This window comes from Macrotis lagotis, chromosome X (assembly GCF_037893015.1).
Source record: "Macrotis lagotis isolate mMagLag1 chromosome X, bilby.v1.9.chrom.fasta, whole genome shotgun sequence".
Classification (NCBI taxonomy): domain Eukaryota; kingdom Metazoa; phylum Chordata; class Mammalia; order Peramelemorphia; family Peramelidae; genus Macrotis; species Macrotis lagotis.
The window spans coordinates 383,221,486-383,240,262 of NC_133666.1; the positions used below are offsets into that span (position 1 = coordinate 383,221,486).

At 32.8% G+C, this 18,777-nt stretch overlaps 1 protein-coding gene across 1 annotated transcript in view; it reads left to right on the forward strand.

Annotated features, from left to right (window-relative positions):
• Positions 1–18,777, forward strand: part of RELCH (RAB11 binding and LisH domain, coiled-coil and HEAT repeat containing) — a 126,583-nt gene that overhangs the window by 95,291 nt on the left and 12,515 nt on the right. Inside the window, exons 20-26 of the mRNA XM_074202040.1 lie at positions 5,260–5,339; positions 8,364–8,470; positions 9,616–9,715; positions 15,067–15,149; positions 15,351–15,414; positions 17,208–17,346; positions 18,531–18,647. Coding sequence (XP_074058141.1) covers positions 5,260–5,339; positions 8,364–8,470; positions 9,616–9,715; positions 15,067–15,149; positions 15,351–15,414; positions 17,208–17,346; positions 18,531–18,647 — 690 coding nt within the window. The remainder of the gene's footprint in view (positions 1–5,259; positions 5,340–8,363; positions 8,471–9,615; positions 9,716–15,066; positions 15,150–15,350; positions 15,415–17,207; positions 17,347–18,530; positions 18,648–18,777) is intronic.

Sequence of the window (18,777 nt, forward strand, 5' to 3'; positions counted from 1 at the left end):
ACTATATTAAGCTTTGAATTTCTCCTCTCTAATGAGAATCCATTTTTCCATCTCTTGATTTGTTTAACTACTCCCAACCACATTTTTAGTCCTTACTAAGACTTCCAGTCTCTTTGCTATTCTGTTTTTTCCCATCCATCATTTATGCTGTGGCCTTGATGCTTATCTTTTGCAGGGTTGATTCTAGAGAGGCACCTGGGTGTATAGTGGATAGAGTGCTGTTCAAATTTTGCTTCAGATGTTCACTAGCTGTGTAAATCTGGACATGTCATTAAACCTCTCTTACCCTCAATTTTCTTTTCTTTAAAATGGGGATATCATCAATCCCAGAAATGTTATGAGGATCAAATGAGATAACTTATATAAAATTCTTCCCAAACTATAGTGTTTGTTTAATGCTAGCTACTATCATCATCTTTATTAAACAGTTGAACCATATACTCAAATCACTTGACCTCTTGCCCTACCCCTCACAGTTTCCCAGTCTTTAGTCCTATTATGTTCTCAACATCAGCATTTTTTTTTCTATTTCAAGTGGTGAATACTGCAATTCTGAGTGAGTCCATTACAGATTCATGTCACCTAATCTCATGTGGTTTCATTACATCAAACTTTCTACATCAATTCTTCCGGACCTCCTCACACCCCCTATGCCATCTTAACTCACTTCTCAATAGTTGGTGTTATACTTTACTTTTACTGAGAAAATTTAGACCACCCTCTTTGGACTATCTGTTTGCCTCTTTTCCACATTTCATAACCTCTCTACATCTTCATTCATCCTCTCATTCTATTCTCAGAGCAATGGTTAGCCTCTCATTGTCATCCTTAACTACTCTTTCTGAAAAGTTCTTCAATCAATAATTCAACCTCACCCTATTCCTCTTTAAAAGGCTTATTTTCTACTGCATAGTTATTACCCTCTACTCAAAAACACATCCCAGTCTTCCAAATAATTGAAAATCATCATTAGTTCCTGATACACCTTAAAGCTAATGTCTTATAATCCTTTTCCCTTTTACTGCAATACTCCTAGAAAGTCAGAATGACCACACACTCCTTCCACTTCCTTACCTACCAGCTACTCACTTCACATCATATTGAAATCTAATGCACTTCCCAGTATGGAAACTGTTCTGTTGAAGGGAACAACAGTCTCTTAATTGTTAAAAAACAATAGCTTTTTTCTGTCCTTCTCTTCAATCTCTGTGAAGCATTTGACCCTGTCAGTCATCTTTTCTCCTAAATAATCTATCCTCCCTTGAATTCTAAGAAACTGCTCTCTCCTGACTTTCCTGTCTGATTATTTCTCTTCTGCTGGATTGTCACCTCTCTCTTCATTAATCAGTGTCCCTCCAAGTCTCTGTTTTGAGTCTTATTTGTCCTTTCTCTGCATTCTCTGACCTTATCACCTCAGTTCTCATGACCTTCCCTCAAATATACCTTGTCCAGAGGATAACAGATTATCTCCCATAAACTTCCAGCCCTTCTCCAAACTTCTCATTTCTGTTGAAGGTGCCATCATCCTCCCAGTAATCCAGAGTCATAAATTTATGAGTTATCCTTGACTTGTTCTGTTTTCTCACTCCTTATAATCAAGTCTTGTTTCATCCTACTCAGAATCTTTTTAATCTATTCCCTTCTTTCCATCTACATGACTAACACATTAATTTAGACCTTAATCACCTATTTTTTTTAAAAATGATTTATTTATTTTCACATTACTACAATAATCTTGTGAAAATAGACACAAATCCCCTTCTCCCTCCTCCACCCCCCCCCCAGAAGATTGAGAAACCTCAAGAGAAATGAAGTGAGAGGGGGGAAAAAATTATTTCAGGCTGTGTTCAGATACCCTCAACTCTGTCTCTGGGATGGGTTGCATTCTTCATCATAAGTCCATTAGAGAAGTTGCTTCAATATTTTTTCCCACAGTTGCTTTTGTTAACTGTATTTCCCTCTATTCTATTCTTCCCCATTCCCATTTATTTTATTCTCATTCTCCTTTCTCCCTGTCCCTCCTCAAAAGTGTATTATATCTGACTATTCTCTTCTATCACCTATACTTCCTCCTTTCCCTGACCTCCTATCCTTTTCTTCTCCTTTTTCCTCTAGGGTAAGATTAATTTCTAAATCCTATTGAGTGTGTATATTATTTCTTCTCTGAGCCATTTCTGATGAGAATGATAGATCTTCATCACCTGTTATTCTATTGTAACCTTGTTACTTAGCCCCCTAAGTCATTTTGCTTCTACCTTTTTTTTTTTTTTTGCAAGGCAAATGGGGTTAAGTGGCTTGCCCAAGGCCACACAGCTAGGCGATTATTAAGTGTCTGAGACCGAACTTGAACCCAGGTACTCCTGACTCCAGGGCTGGTGCTTTATCCACTGCATCACCTAGCTGCCCCGCTTCTACCTTCTTCTTACAATCCAACCTCCCACAATAGCTGCCAAAATAATCTTCCTAAGACTTAGGTAGGAACATGTCATTTCCCTCTTTTAAAAAACTTTTTCAACCTCCAAGTTGCTTCTATGATAAAATACACATTTCAGAATCAGAAATTTATTGCCTTCCATAGTCTAGCCAATCTACTTTCCCTTTCATATACTTAAAGTTATATCAGACTACTGACTTATTTCCTTAATTTATCATTTCATCTCCTTTTGTTCATGATGATTCATGACTACAAACTCTCCTTTATAAAGTGCATTCTTTCCCTATCTCTACTTCACAGATTCTTATATGTTTTTAAGGCTCTTTTTCTCTAAGAAATGGTCTGTTTGCTCCATTTATTAGTCCTCTACCTCCACAAGTAATTGGGGTTTTTCTTGTCTATATCTACTATATTATATAATTCAGTATATTCTGCAGTACAATGTCAAAGACATTCAGGTTGAATTTGCAGGTAGATGGCTATTTACAGGAGACTGAAGTTCAAAAGATAGTAGAATTTCTGTGGGAGGCCATGGAAACTGATGAGGTGATAAAAGTAGAGAATGTAGAGAGAAGAAAGAAGACCAATATACATAGTTTTCCACATCCCTCCAGCATTTGTCATTTTCTTTTACTTGAAGAAAGATTTTTTTTTCTCTATATTCCCAGACCCCAACAGAGAGTTTTAAGCATAGTAAGTAAATGGAATTTTGGTCTTAGTTTGGTTTTTTAAGATAACTAGGGGAGAGAGTACTAACAGAAAAAAAGAGACAGTGAAATTGAGTAAGGAGACTAGGATAGGAGTAAGGAGACTAGATTCAAGTACTGGCTATGCTTTTTACATTACCTGGGACAGTCACAATCTTTTTTAATCTCACTGTAGTCATTTGTAAAATTAGGGAAGTACTATTTCCTTCTTATCTCATGGAGTTATTCTGAAATTTAAATAGGATGTATATTATTTATAACTATGAGGTAAACAGTTATTATATTTGTCATTTACCTCCCTTTTCTCATTACAAGTTTCTCTTTAAGAAGCCTAGGCATTAGGAACTATGTAGTTCTACTTATCTTCAAAAGAAAAAAGAAAGATTTGAGTTTTGAAATTGGTTTTTTTTCAAGTCACGTAAAACCTATTTCCATATTAACCATGTTGCCAAAAATAAAAGAAAAATAAAGAGAAAAAATATTTTTCAATCTACACTCAGAATTCATTACTTTTCTCTGGTTATGGATAGGATTTATTTTAATGAGTCCTTTGTAAATGTCTTGGGTCTTTGTATTGATCAGAGTAGCTAAATCTTTCGCAGTTGTCCATCATTACAATATTGCTATTACTATGTACATATGTACACATGTACATATGTTCTCCTTGATCTGTTCACTTTGTTTCAGTTCATATTAATCTTCCCAGGTTTTTCTGAAACATTCCACTCATCGTGTCTTATAACAAAATAATACTCTATTCACAGTTATGCACCATTTCCTGATTGATAGGCATCACCTCAAGCTTCAAATCTTTGCCACCGCAAAAAAGAGCTGTTATAAATATTTTGTACCTATGCGTCCTTTCTCTTTTTCTTTGTTGTCTTTGGAATACAGAACTAATAGTGGTATTCCTCAAAGGTTATGTAGTGTTTTATAGCGCTTTGAAGATAATTCCAAATTTTTCTCCAAAATATATCAGTGCTTTACCTACAGTGCTTTTACCCACAAAGCAGCTAAAGAAGAAATGAGACTCAGTATACATTATTTTTCTACATCCATTCCAGAATTTGTCATTTTCTTTTTCTGTCATTTTGACTAATTTGTTAGTGGTTTAGAGCAGTTTTATATAACTTGATAGTTTTGATTTCTTCTTCTGAAAACTGCCTGTGTATATCTTTTAACCCTTAATCAATTGTAGAATGGCTCTTATTTTTATATATTTGGGTTATCTTATATATTTGAGAAATAAGACTCTATTAGAGAAAGTTAATACAAATTTGTTTTCCAGTTTCTTCTAATTTTGACGTTAGTTTTGTTTGTGCAATAACTAGCAAAAAAGACTTAATTGAACTTCATCTCATTTTGTTTAGCAATTTTATTTTACTTGCTTATTTTTTTAAGGTCATTTATACCTTGCAAACAAATGAACAAGCATTCATAGTAAATTTTCACCATTATGGAGTCTCTAAATACTTTGCTTAATCTCTTTGTCCTCTTTCCTTCCTTTCTGTTCTTTGTGTCTGTTTTGAGCCAATTTTATTTCACACCTTTCCATTACATTTTCTAAACTTGCCCTTAGTGCACTACTTCCAGGATAAGGACTTGGAGCCCAGATAAAGACAAGGGCACATCAGGAAGCAGGCAGGCCATTAAGTTCATTTATGTGCTTCTGAACTTCTCCAAACTGATAATAAAGAAAATGTTTTGTAAACTATGAAGTATTATATGATTGTAATTGATACCATTTTTAATAACCAGGTCATTTGAAATTGTTGTTTGTAAAAACATTTTTGAAATATTTTCCATAATCAAATTTTCAAAGGGGAAAAAACTCTTTATTTTCTTTCTTTCAGAAAGGGAGTGTCATACCTCATTTTACTTACTAGATTTCTTTGTCACGTAACAATCCCATATGTGATATTTTTAAGATATTGGTACAGAAAACCCTAAAAACAAATATTGTTTAGTTCTTCATGACTAGTAAAAATGGTTTTTGTAAGGATGTTGTCATTACTTTGTTACATTCTGCAAAAAAGTATTATGTTGAAGTAAATTGTGAGGTTACAAGTTTTTCTTTATATTTAGAAGAACTTTTTTAAAACTTTTTTATGATTTTAGATTCTTCAGCAGGAAATGGTGTACTAACAAAAGCTACAGTCCCTATTTATGCAACAGGAGTCCTTACATGCTATATTCAGGTAAGAAGAAAATTCTTAATTTCATTCATACATTTTTAAGTTTGTTCAAGTAACTCTGCATCTTGAAGGGTGAAGAGAAGGAGGAGAGATTTGTGTATCATCTGCCTACCTCCTTTGTGCTCTGGAGATACAAAAGAAAGGCAAGAACAGTCCCTGCTCTCAAGGAACTTAACAGTCTTACATGCAAATAGCTATATATATCATAAAGGATAATTGGAGATTATTTCAGATGGAAAACACTAGTTAAGGGAGACTAAGGAAGACTTCTTGCAGAAGATTTGTTTTGAATTGAAACTTGAAAAAATTGGATTCTAGGCACTGGGGCCAAGCCAGTAAAAATTCAGAGAGAAAGTATATTTGAAGTCAAATTAAATTAGGTTTTTATTGAAAACCTATTATGTCAGGCACCTAGGTGGCACAGTGGATAAAGCACCAGCCCTGGAGTCAGGAGTACCTGGGTTCAAATCCAGTCTCAGACATTTAATAATTACCTAGCTGTGTGGCCTTGGGCAAGCCACTTAACCCCACTGCCTTGCAAAAACCTAAAGAAAAAAGAACCTATTATGTCTCAGGAGAAAGATAACACGTAAGTTTTGTTTAATGTATACTAAGATTAGTAAAGTGATTATTTGAAATTAGAATCTCAGATTTTTTAGTGGTTTAAAAAATGAAAATTGTTTTTAGTCCTTAATAATACAAGTACTAAGCTAGGATTGCATTTATCTGTCTTACATATTCTTCATTGAATTGGAAAAAAACCACACTTAGGGCATATAACAGGTCAAGTGCTGCATTAAATACAAGCAGCAAGAAAGTCCCAGCCCTTAAAAATGCTTACATTTCAAAAGGGGAAAACAGCACACACAAGTCCCTGGAAGTGGTGTCTGCTGATTGGACAAGAAAAAGTAAAAGTTCACCAGGGAGGGTCAGGAAGCACTAAGCTCTTATGTGTTAGACACTGTCCTATGTGTTAGGGTTACATAGAAAGTCTAAAGCAAACCTTCCCTTCAAGGACCTCCATTCTAATGAAAGAGACAACATGCTGACAACTGTGTAATTTCAGGGTATGAACAGGGCAAATTGGAGGTAAACTCAGAGTGAAGCTATTAGTAGTGAGAAGAGGGGGTTAACTTCTTACCAAAAGTGGGATTTGAGCTGAGACTTGAAGGAAACATGGGTGTCTTTGTAGGCATCAGAAAACATCAGAATATAGGAGACAAGAAGTGGGGGGGATCTGAGCAAATAGCCTCCATTTTTTTCAGTGATGTATGAAGCCATAGCCTCAACTAAGAGCATGGAAGGAAAGAATCCTAGCACAGGTTTAGAAGAGGTTGAAGGTGAGAGACAAAGTTAGGTTGTTTAGCAGAGGGAAGAATGGAAAGAAAAGAATTTTGATCAAATGAAATAACTTTAGAATTAATGACCATGGAAATGGAACCCTTTTTTGTGGTGGCAGGATCAAGGGTATAATATGTTTGAGTCCAGAGATTCTAAAAATAAAAAGGGAAGACCACCAATGACTTGGATAAAGCTTCTTAAGATTTAGTGAAGTTTTAGACGAGCAGGCTTGGATGAAAAGACATTGAAATCAGAATGGAAATGATGTCATTGGTTCGTACAATTTGGAGACACGTCCTCTAGTAATGAAATCACAGATTCTCCAAAAGCATAATTGACTACCATTGTACCCTTTTCATTTTTTTTCTTTAACAGAACTATGACTTTGAATCATATGTTTACATTCCAATTATTTTATGATTTGTCTGTAATTTGTCACATGTAACACAAGATGGCATCATAATGGTGATTATGAATTCCTGAAGAACAGATTGTTTTTTTCAGATTAACCAAAATTAAATAGCTATAGTGTGGTCAATTTTAATTTTTTTTAATGAACTTTGTAAAGAACAATAAAAGTATGCATGTTTCATAATTTAATTTCTCACTCTTACATGACAGTTTTAAGGAAAATGTAAAGGAACAAAATACAAGTGGTATAATTTTTTTTAAAAAAGAGTTGCATGAGGTTACTAGTTACCAAATAAATCCCTTATATATTCTCAAGAATAGGGTAATATCACAGCGTACAGTAATACACCTAGAATGCTCTTTCTTGGAACTAAAAGATAACCCTTCAATGACAAACCAAGACAGTAACATCACTCTGCCACTGTTCTTTATACATAGTAATTTCTCAATAAATATACAATGAATGTTGAATGTTTTTGTGTCTTTTTTTTCTTTCTAAATCAGTGTTTGATGTGAAGCTAGCTGCTAGATGGATAAATTATTTTGTTTAAATGACTTCTTTAATTTAATAATTATCAACTTTATTCATGCCAAACCAAAATTTTGTTCTATGTCTTATTCAAACCTCATTCCAAAGTAAATCAAGCTCTCCAACTCTGTACCTTATTCTCTTTCCATAGCTATATTTGGCTCAATTAAGGAACTTGTCATTTTGCTATTATTTGAGGAAAGTGTAGTATATGAAGTACTCTTTCAGATCTTGTCTTCCATTTCTGACTAGTTTGCTTTTGCTGCATATTGACAGGATCCCACCTCTCCTCTATTTTAGGGCAATTTGATAAACCATTTCAGGTGTATATTTCAATTTTCTGCTAAAGTTTTCAAGGAGGTTTGCTTTATACTTACCTCTAATCTGGTCCTTAAATGAAATTTCTCTTTTTATTTTCTCAGTTCATTTTTTTTGTCAAATATCCTAGATTTTTTTAAATGTAACAACTGATTTTAACCCTGTAGATTGAGAGTATTATAATATTGAAATCTTTAATAGTATAACTGAAAGCTAAAGTTGACTTTAGTGAAATGGTATACAATTTACTACATTAATCTAAAAGTTTAACACAGAATTATTATAATTATACCCTGCCAGGAGCAGTACTTCATAAATTACTTACTATAATTGCTTTCCATTCGATTCCTTTCAAATTATAATATTGATCCATTATAGTGACAGTATTTTGTTGAACAGCAGTTTAACCTAGATCTTCTTCTTTTCAGGAAGAAGACAGAAAACTTTTAGTTGGATTCCTAGAAGATGTAATGACTATGCTTTCCTTGTCTCATGCCCCTCTTGATAGTCTGAAGGCTTCTTTTGTGGAACTGGGGTAAAAGTAATAGCTTTTGTAGTTTCTTTTATACATACATATATACATATATATGTAGTATATAACATGGCTTTGTAGTGATTCTTTCCATTAACTAATAAGAGGATATATTGAAGAATACTGTATTTGATTATTGAAACTAAAAGATCACCCTCAGAAACAAAAACGAGATTTATTTGTATGTTAACAGTCAGTGAACATATCTTAGGTGCCTGCCTTGTAACAGTTACTAAATGGCAGGAATACAAAAACAAAAAGACAGTCTATCCCTGTTGACAAAGAACTTACACTCTAATGGGAGGCAAACAAGACATTAAAACAAGATGAAAACTTGGAGATGGAAGAAGTTTAGGAATAAGGTAGAGAAAGTACCCTGCATGGGAGTGGAGCTTGGTTGGATCCAAAAGATTACATCTGGATGGTAATGAAGAAAAGCTTAAGAACACTCCTTCAATGGAGGCTTTGGGAGGAACTTCTAGCCTTGCTCCTAATCAGAGGACAGAGGGTACTGATGAACTGTGAGTGCCAAGGCTGATGAAGTCTCCCCCTGATGTTGAGATTCCTGGAACCATGATGAAGTAGAAAGAAATGCAATCCAGTATAGTTCATAGACTGACCTTCAGCCAGAAGTCATGGCTTCAAATCCTGCCTCTGACCCCTACCATTTACTATATAGCTTCCAGCACTAAACTTCTAAACTAAACTTCTGTCAGTACCCTTGTGACAATCTTAGACTTAATGTTGCCTTATATGAGTTGTAATTCTGCATTGATGAAAGAAAATTTCTATCCCAGAAGTTCCCTACTCTGATTAAATTACATATCTTTACCCAATTCTGCCTTAGTCAAAAAAAAAAGTGTGAAAGACAATGTGCCAAGCATTAGAAATACAAAAAAAAAAAAAAAAAGAAAACTCTCTGCCTTTGAGGAACTTAAATTCTACTTTTAACCTTGTGGAAATCTTTTCTCCTGAGTCTCAATCTTATCATTTGTAAAATATTTTTAATATTTGTACTATCTTTCTCACATAGTTGTAAAGAAGATACTTTGTAAATCGTAAAGAACTATATATATAAATGTGAGCTGTTACTGTAATACGTCATTATGATTTTGTTGCTCCTAATTTTAACATTTTTTTCCCCTTAGAGCAAACCCAGCATACCATGAGTTGCTATTAACTGTTTTATGGTATGGTGTTGTCCATACTTCAGCACTTGTTAGATGCACTGCTGCTAGAATGTTTGAGGTAAGTGAATCAAAGATTTCTGTTTCATTAGGTTGTTATAGTTGTCATTTAGGGGAGGAGATGGGAGGAGAGCAGGGAACAAGGCATGGGAGGGTATAAAAGCAATCTCTATAGTGTATGTTTTTATTATATGAATATTTGTTGTAACAGTATTGAGTTGTGTACTGTGTGATGGAGCAGCATTTGCATTGTTTAGTTTTCACATTTTTAAATAGTCTTTTCAAATTAGTTTCTTAAAAGATATTTTATTGTAGCTACTTTTATTTTCCTGTTTTATTTCTTTATTCAGTATTCAGTTTAAATCTCCCTGAATATGCTTTCCTGTTTCCTAATGACATTACTTAAAAGGATCTCATCCTGTAGAATATTTTTCAAAATATGAAGTCTAGATGCCTCCATGACTTTGATTAAAAATTCATGTACTGATACTGAGTTTGTGAAAATCTTGTATTTCATTAAACACATCTGAATCATCACTCATATAACCCACACAAGTTAATCTTATCAAAAATAGTCTGTTTAATTTAGTTATCATATAGTTGGTGCTTGTCATACTCTTAAAACATCCAATTCCTTGTCACATAGTCAAGTATACATTTTTATTTTATAATTATTGCTAAGTTAAATTGCTTCATACTCATCTATCAGTATTAATTATAACTTCCCAGAGATTTAAAAGAGGATGCAATAGAGCACTATATCAGTCTCAGTTTTTTTTTAAATTATGTCCTCTGAAATTTTCAAGTACGTAAATTAAGTTTAGTAATTGTATATTACCTTTAACATTTTTCTAAAGGTCATCTATAATTATAAGAAAGCAGAAAAAATCACTATCTCTGATATAACTAAACATACATATGTGTGTGTGTGTGTGTGTGTGTGTGTGTGTGTGTATACACACACACACTCTGATTTTTTTTTTTCAGGATAAATACAAAATCAACATTTTTAGCTTACTTTTCAGAGAAGTTTTCTCTGTCTTAAGAATTCATTATATTCTTTCTTTTCCACAGAAAATAACATAAATTAGTAATTAATTAATGCTATAGTAGAATAAAATATTGCTGATTAAAAATTTTGGAAGTTTTTATCTTTTTCTCTTTAAAATATTTGAGAACAAATTTGAAAAATCAATTAAAAATTTTACTACAAAATGCACGTAAAACATTAGTCCTTTGTAGTAACTAAGGTTAAAGTAAGCTCTAATGTTAATATATAACCATACAACTTACTTAGTAGTTTTTTAACTTCTCAGTTCCTAGAATTTATCCATATATTGATTACTGGGGATAAGTGAAGTAGTCACATTATTCAGATTTGTAATGTATATTTTCATTGATCTGGAATCAATTACCATATTTTTCCTGATTTTAACATTGAACAGTGTGAATTCAGAAAGATATGACCACATTAGGAGAGTAATTATTGACATCCATTGAGCCAGTACTCTGAAATAAACAAATGAATATGTCTGTCTAAGTTAATTATGACTGCTCCCTATAATTTCTTTACAATGTATCTTCTAACATCTTTAAAGCTTTTGCCTGGTTTGGGTCCGTCTCTTTGCTGTTGCTGCTGATTTGAAAACTGTATTCATGCTTAAACTATTGCTGCAGTTATATTACCCTTTTAAGGTCTATCATGAATCAGTTTGTCTGTGCATAAGAAATATAATTTCAAGACCTAATACAGTACTCAGAAGATAGGAGACATTGATTAAGTGCTTGTGAATTTGATTTACAATTTGAAAAATTCATATGCAATAAACATTTTCCCCTAACTCTACCAATTAGGTTCAGTGATAGAAGCAAAAGTATGAGTATTTTTGTTGATCACAGTACTTTGATTTGTACTTACAGTTTTCTGTTAGTATAAATGAGGCTCATGATCAATCGTTGTGATTTTTTTACATTCATAAGAATATTCATATAAGAAAAATCTTATTAAGATTCCATGCCAAAAGTGGGAAATCAAGAAACAACCTTTATATTTCTAAATAATTTGATTCTGATAATGCAGTCAGTATAGGTTTGCAAGCAGGTTCAAATAATTCTGATTTTTTGAATCATTTCTTTTACTCTGCTTTTTTTTCTTCATCACCATAGCAATAGATTTTAATATATTGTTGACATATAAACTTAAGATATTTGTGTATGTAATCTGTGTATAACAAGTATATAACTAGAAAAAACATAAATCAAAATGACTCATCTTTCAAATGATAATACTTCTTTACAATACCATATTTTCACTTAGTCCATAAGTATTTTTTTAATTACCTACTATATGTCAGGCCCTATGCTATGTACTGTGGATACAAAGAAAGGCACAAATCAATTTTTGCTCTCAAGGATTTCAGTCTAATGGAGGAGACAAAAAATAAATAACGTTGTATAAACACTTGTTGGTCTGAATATAGGTCACCCTCTAAAATGAAATCTCTTTCGAAGGAAAAATAAAAGTATGCTGTGAAATTATAAGTTGGCAGTACAGTGTGGTGGACAAAGCCCAGTGTTGTGGGCCTCAGCCACACACAACCTCCTTCTACATCTGTCTTTCCAGTCTCATTGAATGTTATTCTCACTCTTGCAGTATATCGTATCCAGACTTTCTTTCTGTTCTGTACACAGAACATTCCCCCTCCTTTCTACATTTCTTTGTTCTGACTATCCCCTATTTCTAGAATACATTCCTCCTTATCTCCACCTCATAAAGTCCCTCTTTCTTTAAGATATAGTTTAAAAACTATCAGTCACAGGAAAAATTCTTTATTGATTTTCCCCCAACTGCTAGTGCCCTCCTTCTTAAAACTATCTTTAACTATTTTGTATATATTTTTATCTATTCATTTTTTATTTGTGCCTCAATATAATATATGTAAATATATTATATATATGTGTATGTGTTCATATGTGTATTTTGTTGCTAACTGCATTGGAATGTAAGCCCCTTGTGAGTAAAGATTGTTTTATTCTTTGCACTTGTGTTGCCAACACCTAGCATAGGGTATGGCTTTTTAATAAATAATGAATTGATTGATTTTCACTATCTGTAAAATGAAAGGCTTGGACTTACTGATTTCTAAGGCCCTTTCCAACTCCAAATCAATTGTCTTCTAAACCTATCTATCATAGGCTGCCTTGAAATTGTAAATTTAGCTGAACTTGTTCCTAGAGTTGGAGGGGAAGTAATATGGCCTATATTCAGTACAATACAGTTAATTAATAAATAAATAAATATTTGGTTTTTTGTGAAAATTATTTCATAATCCGAAAGATTATTTGATTAAAATCAAGTTTAATAATAAAAATATATATTGTGAAAAAGCTATTGCCAACACAAAATAAGCTGTCTGTGACATTTAATGTAGTTAGTAGCAGGAAAGAAAAGTCAACAAGTTCATGAATTAGTCTCCTTAATATGCTTTTCAAAAACGGAGAGTAATTTTAGCTAAGAGATTCTATCTTGATGATAAGACCATTAAAATTATTGAAATTTATCAACTTGGTTTGAACACTTATAATATTCCATACCAGAAAGCCAGTACTTCCCATACGCTAAACCAAAGATTATATTTGAGTGGGCAGAAGAACAGGTGATAAATTTATTTTTCTCACACAGTTATTTGATCTTTATTCATTACAAATGCACGAAATAATAAAATTTAAGTTATAAAAATACTGAAGATTACCAGGATCTGTCATGAAACCTTGTTCTACTTAGAAACTAGCCTGAATTAACTTCTGATATTAAATCTAAATTTCCAATTTGTGGAAGTGAAATAGATTAGTGTTGAGTCTACTATAGATTTCATTTATGAAAATAAGTGCTTCAAAGAGGAAATAGACTATTCTCCATTTATCTAGTACAGATCACTGAATAATAAATAGTAGTGCTTTTTAATGTTCTATCAAACCAGGTCATATTTACATTGATGGCAGAACTGAAAGCAAACTAATTGATAATGATTCTGTTATTAGTTTTAAAAGTGATTGCTATATTTAAAGAATTACAAAGTATGAGACCTGACTATAAAAGTTTAACCATTCAAACCAATAAAAATTGACTTTTTGGATATCTCAGAGACCTAATAGCCCTGAATTCTACCTCAAGGGAAAGCTAAAAGAAGTCTATTTCAGAAACTTTGCTTAGTCAATTTAAATGGTGCTTGCCATAGTTTTAAAGTATAGATGCAGTTTTAGTGGCCTTTGGGTGTCTGCAAACTGCTGGCTATTTTTAGTTCAATAGCACAGTTCAGTTTGTACCTTATTAGTCATATTAAAAACAGATTCATGTTGATTTAAATTTAGGACATTAACTTTGAATTCAAATTCATATTTAAACTGAAAATTTTTAAAGCCTAAAAATAATATTAAATTTGTTCATTCCATTGCAATTCATTTTTAAGTAGACAACATGATGAAATGTGACCCAAGTGTACAAACTGTCACTGAATTAATTATGAATTCAACTTGTGGATTTCTAGGCCATTTAAACTTTGTTTTCCTTTCAAGCATCTTCTGCCTTTGTAAAGCATTAGTGTAGCAAAATATGCTTAGCTTCTAATTTTGGTTTTGCTTTTGTGTTCTCTCTCTTTCTCCTTCTGTGTTGGTTGTGCCTTTCTTCTTCCCATGGTACTGTGCTCACTCTTTACGTGCATCACCTGTGAATACACTCCCCTGCGCCGACCAATCAGCTGTTGGTGAAGGGGGTGAATGAAACTCTGGTAGCTCAGAGGGTTGTTCCTGCTCTCATTACTCTCTCCAGTGATCCTGAAATGTAAGTTTCTTACCTGACTTATACATTCAGCATCCCTTTTAATATTTGTTTGTTGAGAAATAACCATCAGTATTTTTAAAAATCACATTAATGAATGCTTCTTTATAACTTAAACATCTAAGTTATATTTATTTTAAGTAAAGATTAAATTTTATTCCAAACTTGGAAGGATACCATGTTTTTGATATCAAATTAAAATACTCTTGTGAAATGAGCCTGCAGCATAAAAGATTATCCATTCATAGTAGGCCTAAACTATCCTTTTTAAGACTTATCTGCTGAATCATCTGTAAATATTTGTAGTATAAGTATTTCTATCACTTTCAAATACCCAAATGTGCTGATGGACTATTTCCTCCAAGCTAAAAGGGGATGTTCCACTAATCTCACTAACAGGTCATTACCAGTAAGCATAGTAGCATGAACCAAAGCCTTAACCATTTTAATGTCTATTATGGGTGACTAAACCAAGAAAGGCCAATGAGTCTGCCTGCCCATCCTCAGTCACAGCTAACCCAGTTCTCATTCCAGTTTACCAAACCATTTTTTATTGCATGTTGACTGGTTTACAGCTGACTCTTCGAGGCATGAGTGAAGCATTAGTTGACAAGCGGGTTGCTCCGGCCCTTGTTACCTTGTCCAGTGATCCTGAATTGTGAGTTTCACAGACTGCGACCTTAAGTTATCCTGTCTGTCTTTTGAGCATTCTTCCTGGTCTGCTTTTATTTTTTATTTTTTTTATTTTGTCATTGCTAGAAACTAATACAATATAAATTGTGCCCTATTGAATATATTTTAGCTTTATTTATTGTTTTCGTGAAGAAAGATTACGTTTATTTATTTTCTTATTCTACAGCTCAGTCAGGATTGCCACAATTCCTGCCTTTGGCACCATTATGGAAACAGTTATTCAAAGAGAGGTAGGAATGCCATTAATCTGAATAGTATTACTGACTTCACAAGGTGATGCCATTTCTGTAACAGTTGCTCCCTGGGATAAGCAGTAGACATTTTACTTCCTAAAAATGCCAGTGTCATCTTCCTATCAAATATTTTTTCATGCCTATACAAAAAGATTATCTTTTCAAATTTAATTGTATATGTGATATTTTGAATAGTGAATTCTAGTCACTATTTACATTAGAAGCATTTCCTACCCTTTCTCACATCATACAGACCAAAATTTAAAAAAAAACCCTCACACAATAGAAAATCAAAAGGATGAATCATTTTGTACAGAGGTGTGCTTCACATTTTATTTGTTGATACTTTCATAAAAAGATGAGTTCCTTATTATAAGTACTTGATGCAAGTTATTTTAATATTTACATATATTCTGTTAGAATATTTCTATGATAAGGAAAATAAACATGCCATAAGCTGATCCTTCTTGTCTTTCTGAAAGGGCAGGCAAGGATGTGGCTAAGACAGCCTCATTTCTTTTCTCTTAAAAATGGACGTGAGAGAACAGGATCAGAGGAAGGAAGTACAAATATCAAGGGCACATTAGTGGATCAAACATCCTAGACTATTGAAAAATCCTATTTTCTTAGTAACACATTTAGAGGTATATTGACTACAGTATATCTGTTCTTTATGCATTATCAAGCCATATGTTTATTCTCAGAAAACTTCTAGCAAGTAGATCCATGCTCTAATTCTGGAGTTCAGGGATTCTGGGTTCAAATTCTGACTTTGGTACTTAGTACCTGTGTGACCTCTAACCAGAAACTCAAATCAAAAATCAAGCAGCCTATCTGAGATTGGTTATTTCCATTTATTTCAGTAACTACTTCATGTGCTTTTAGTAACTCACCCTTCAGAGCTGAAAATAGTATAATTCCATCTCTTCAAATGTTTTCTTGTAATTTCAATTACAACCACTTTAAATTTACTATCCATTCCCAAAAAATGTAACCCTTTTATTCTAAGTCACATACTCTTAAAAATGTTGGTGATGTTGTTAATAGTAAATTTTTGGCAACTCGAACTTCCAATAGAATTTCTTTTGTGTTATTCTGAAAATGTACTTCTGTGTTTTTGCCATCCTGTAAAACTCTAGAATTTTTGTGACTTTGTAGTAAAATATTGTTACTGGTAAACAAATATTTGTTGAATTTTTTAAAGATTAGATATATCTTGAAGTCAGAAATCTTTCCTTATTCTTCCACTTGGATATCTCATTGGTGAGCACAATATTCTGCAGAGCTTGCAGTCTTGCCAGAATTTCAACATTTTTTAAATCCTAAAATAAAATATTTTAGGGAAATGTGAGTAAGAGATAAGTCAGTGTTGAGTCATCAATTCAAAAAGTGAATATATGGGTAACTTGTACTATAATTTACAATTGTACTATAATTTACAATGTAAATTTTAAATTTAAATCCTAAATCTCAGAAATTTACTTCCACTTCCTTGAATATTTTTTGTGTTAATTTTTTCTTTTATTATTTTTCTCTTGGTCAGAAATAAGATAAAACACCTTAATAGGATCATTTGGAATTTTTTCCAAATTTTACATTTTTTCTAGACCTGACAGTACAAGTATAGCACAATTTTGAACTCTGTTCTCTATTACTAACTGCCCTAATTAATGTCTAATTGTTATTAATTTCACATTGCAGATTAAAGCTCCAAACTTCCTTTTTTTATTTTGGTTAGCTTCATATACTTTTGAACATTTTATTAATTCTCTGTAAATGTCAATTTTAAGTTACTGGAAAGAGTGAAAATGCAACTGGCTTCTTTCCTGGATGATCCTCAGTATCAAGACCAACATTCTCTGCATATAGAGATCATAAAGACGTTTGGAAGAGTAGGACCCAATGCAGAACCCCGGTTTCGAGATGAATGTAAGTTGAATTGATAATGCTATCCTAATATAAAGTATTCTTTAAATTGTGATGAACAACAAAACCTTTGTGAACATTTCTGACCCTGTGGTCCTATGTCCCATGTGAGGTGCTCCATTGTATGCTTCTTAAACAGAAGCCAACAGGTGGCAATGGGACTGTGTGACCTTAGACAAGTCATTTAACGTCTTTCAGCTTTTGAATATTATCATGTAAATACTTTGTAGACCTTAAAGTGTTGTTTAAAAGCAATGTATAATAATTATCATTATATTATTACTACTAAATAAACCATATGCCGAAAGCTGTAAGAATTAGATGTTAAATACTTCCACCAATCCAGATCAACAACTTTTCTGCAACTTAATCTTAAAGAACAGTTTAAAATACTGAGCAGATTATGTCATTTGTTTAGAGACACTTGACCAAACTTGTCCCATGTCAGACTTGAATCTGGTTGTTGATGACTGAAATCAGCTATATGTGCTGCCTGATCTTATTGTTGAGTTATAAGGTACAAACTTTTTGAATGAAGATTTGTTTCATTGACTGTACAACTAAAAAAAAAAAATCAAAGACAGTGGGGGGGAATGAATGCAGTTTTCTGATTAAATGTAGTAGTAATACTTTGTCTTTACATGCATGCATGCATACATGCATACTGCATGGTTGTTTAAATATGGTACTAAGACTGAATCCCAAGTCAGTCTATTGTTCTGCCTAGTAGACCATAAATTCAATAATATACTAAGATGCTAATCATCAGAAAACTACTAATTGTAAACAAACTAGATATAAACAGATTTTTATAATAAAATAACAGGGAAGGAAATTAGAAACAGTAAACAAATGCCCATTGTTATTATTGTTGTTTCCCTACCTAAGGATGATGCTTTTAGAATCCTGAAATTTCAGCCACCATTTAACTTAATCATACCTGACCAAGAATTCCATCCTCAAATTTCTTGTGGAAAGATCAAATAGGGTTTCAAGACCTTTATTTCTGGTTTTGGAAAGCTCTAACTAGGAAGTTTCTCCTTATATTGAGCTTCTCTGTTATCCATTGTTCCTAGCTCTACACCCTAGAATGAAATAAATATAATCCTTTTGTCTCATGACATGTATTTAAGAATTAAGAAATTTTATTTAGCAAAAATATAGCATTTTTACTCTTTCTTTTTCAGTTGTTATACCACATTTGCACAAGCTGGCTTTGGTCAATAACCTACAAACTGTGGATTCCAAAAGACTAGACATTGCTACTCATCTGTTTGAAGCCTACAGTGCACTTTCCTGTTGTTGTATCCTTTTCAAAGAAATTAATGTTTTTAAGGTTTTTCTTACAAGGCAATGGGGTATTATTAAGTGTCTGAGGCCACATTTGAACTCAAGTCTCCTGACTCCAGGGCTGGTGCTCTATCCACTGAGCTA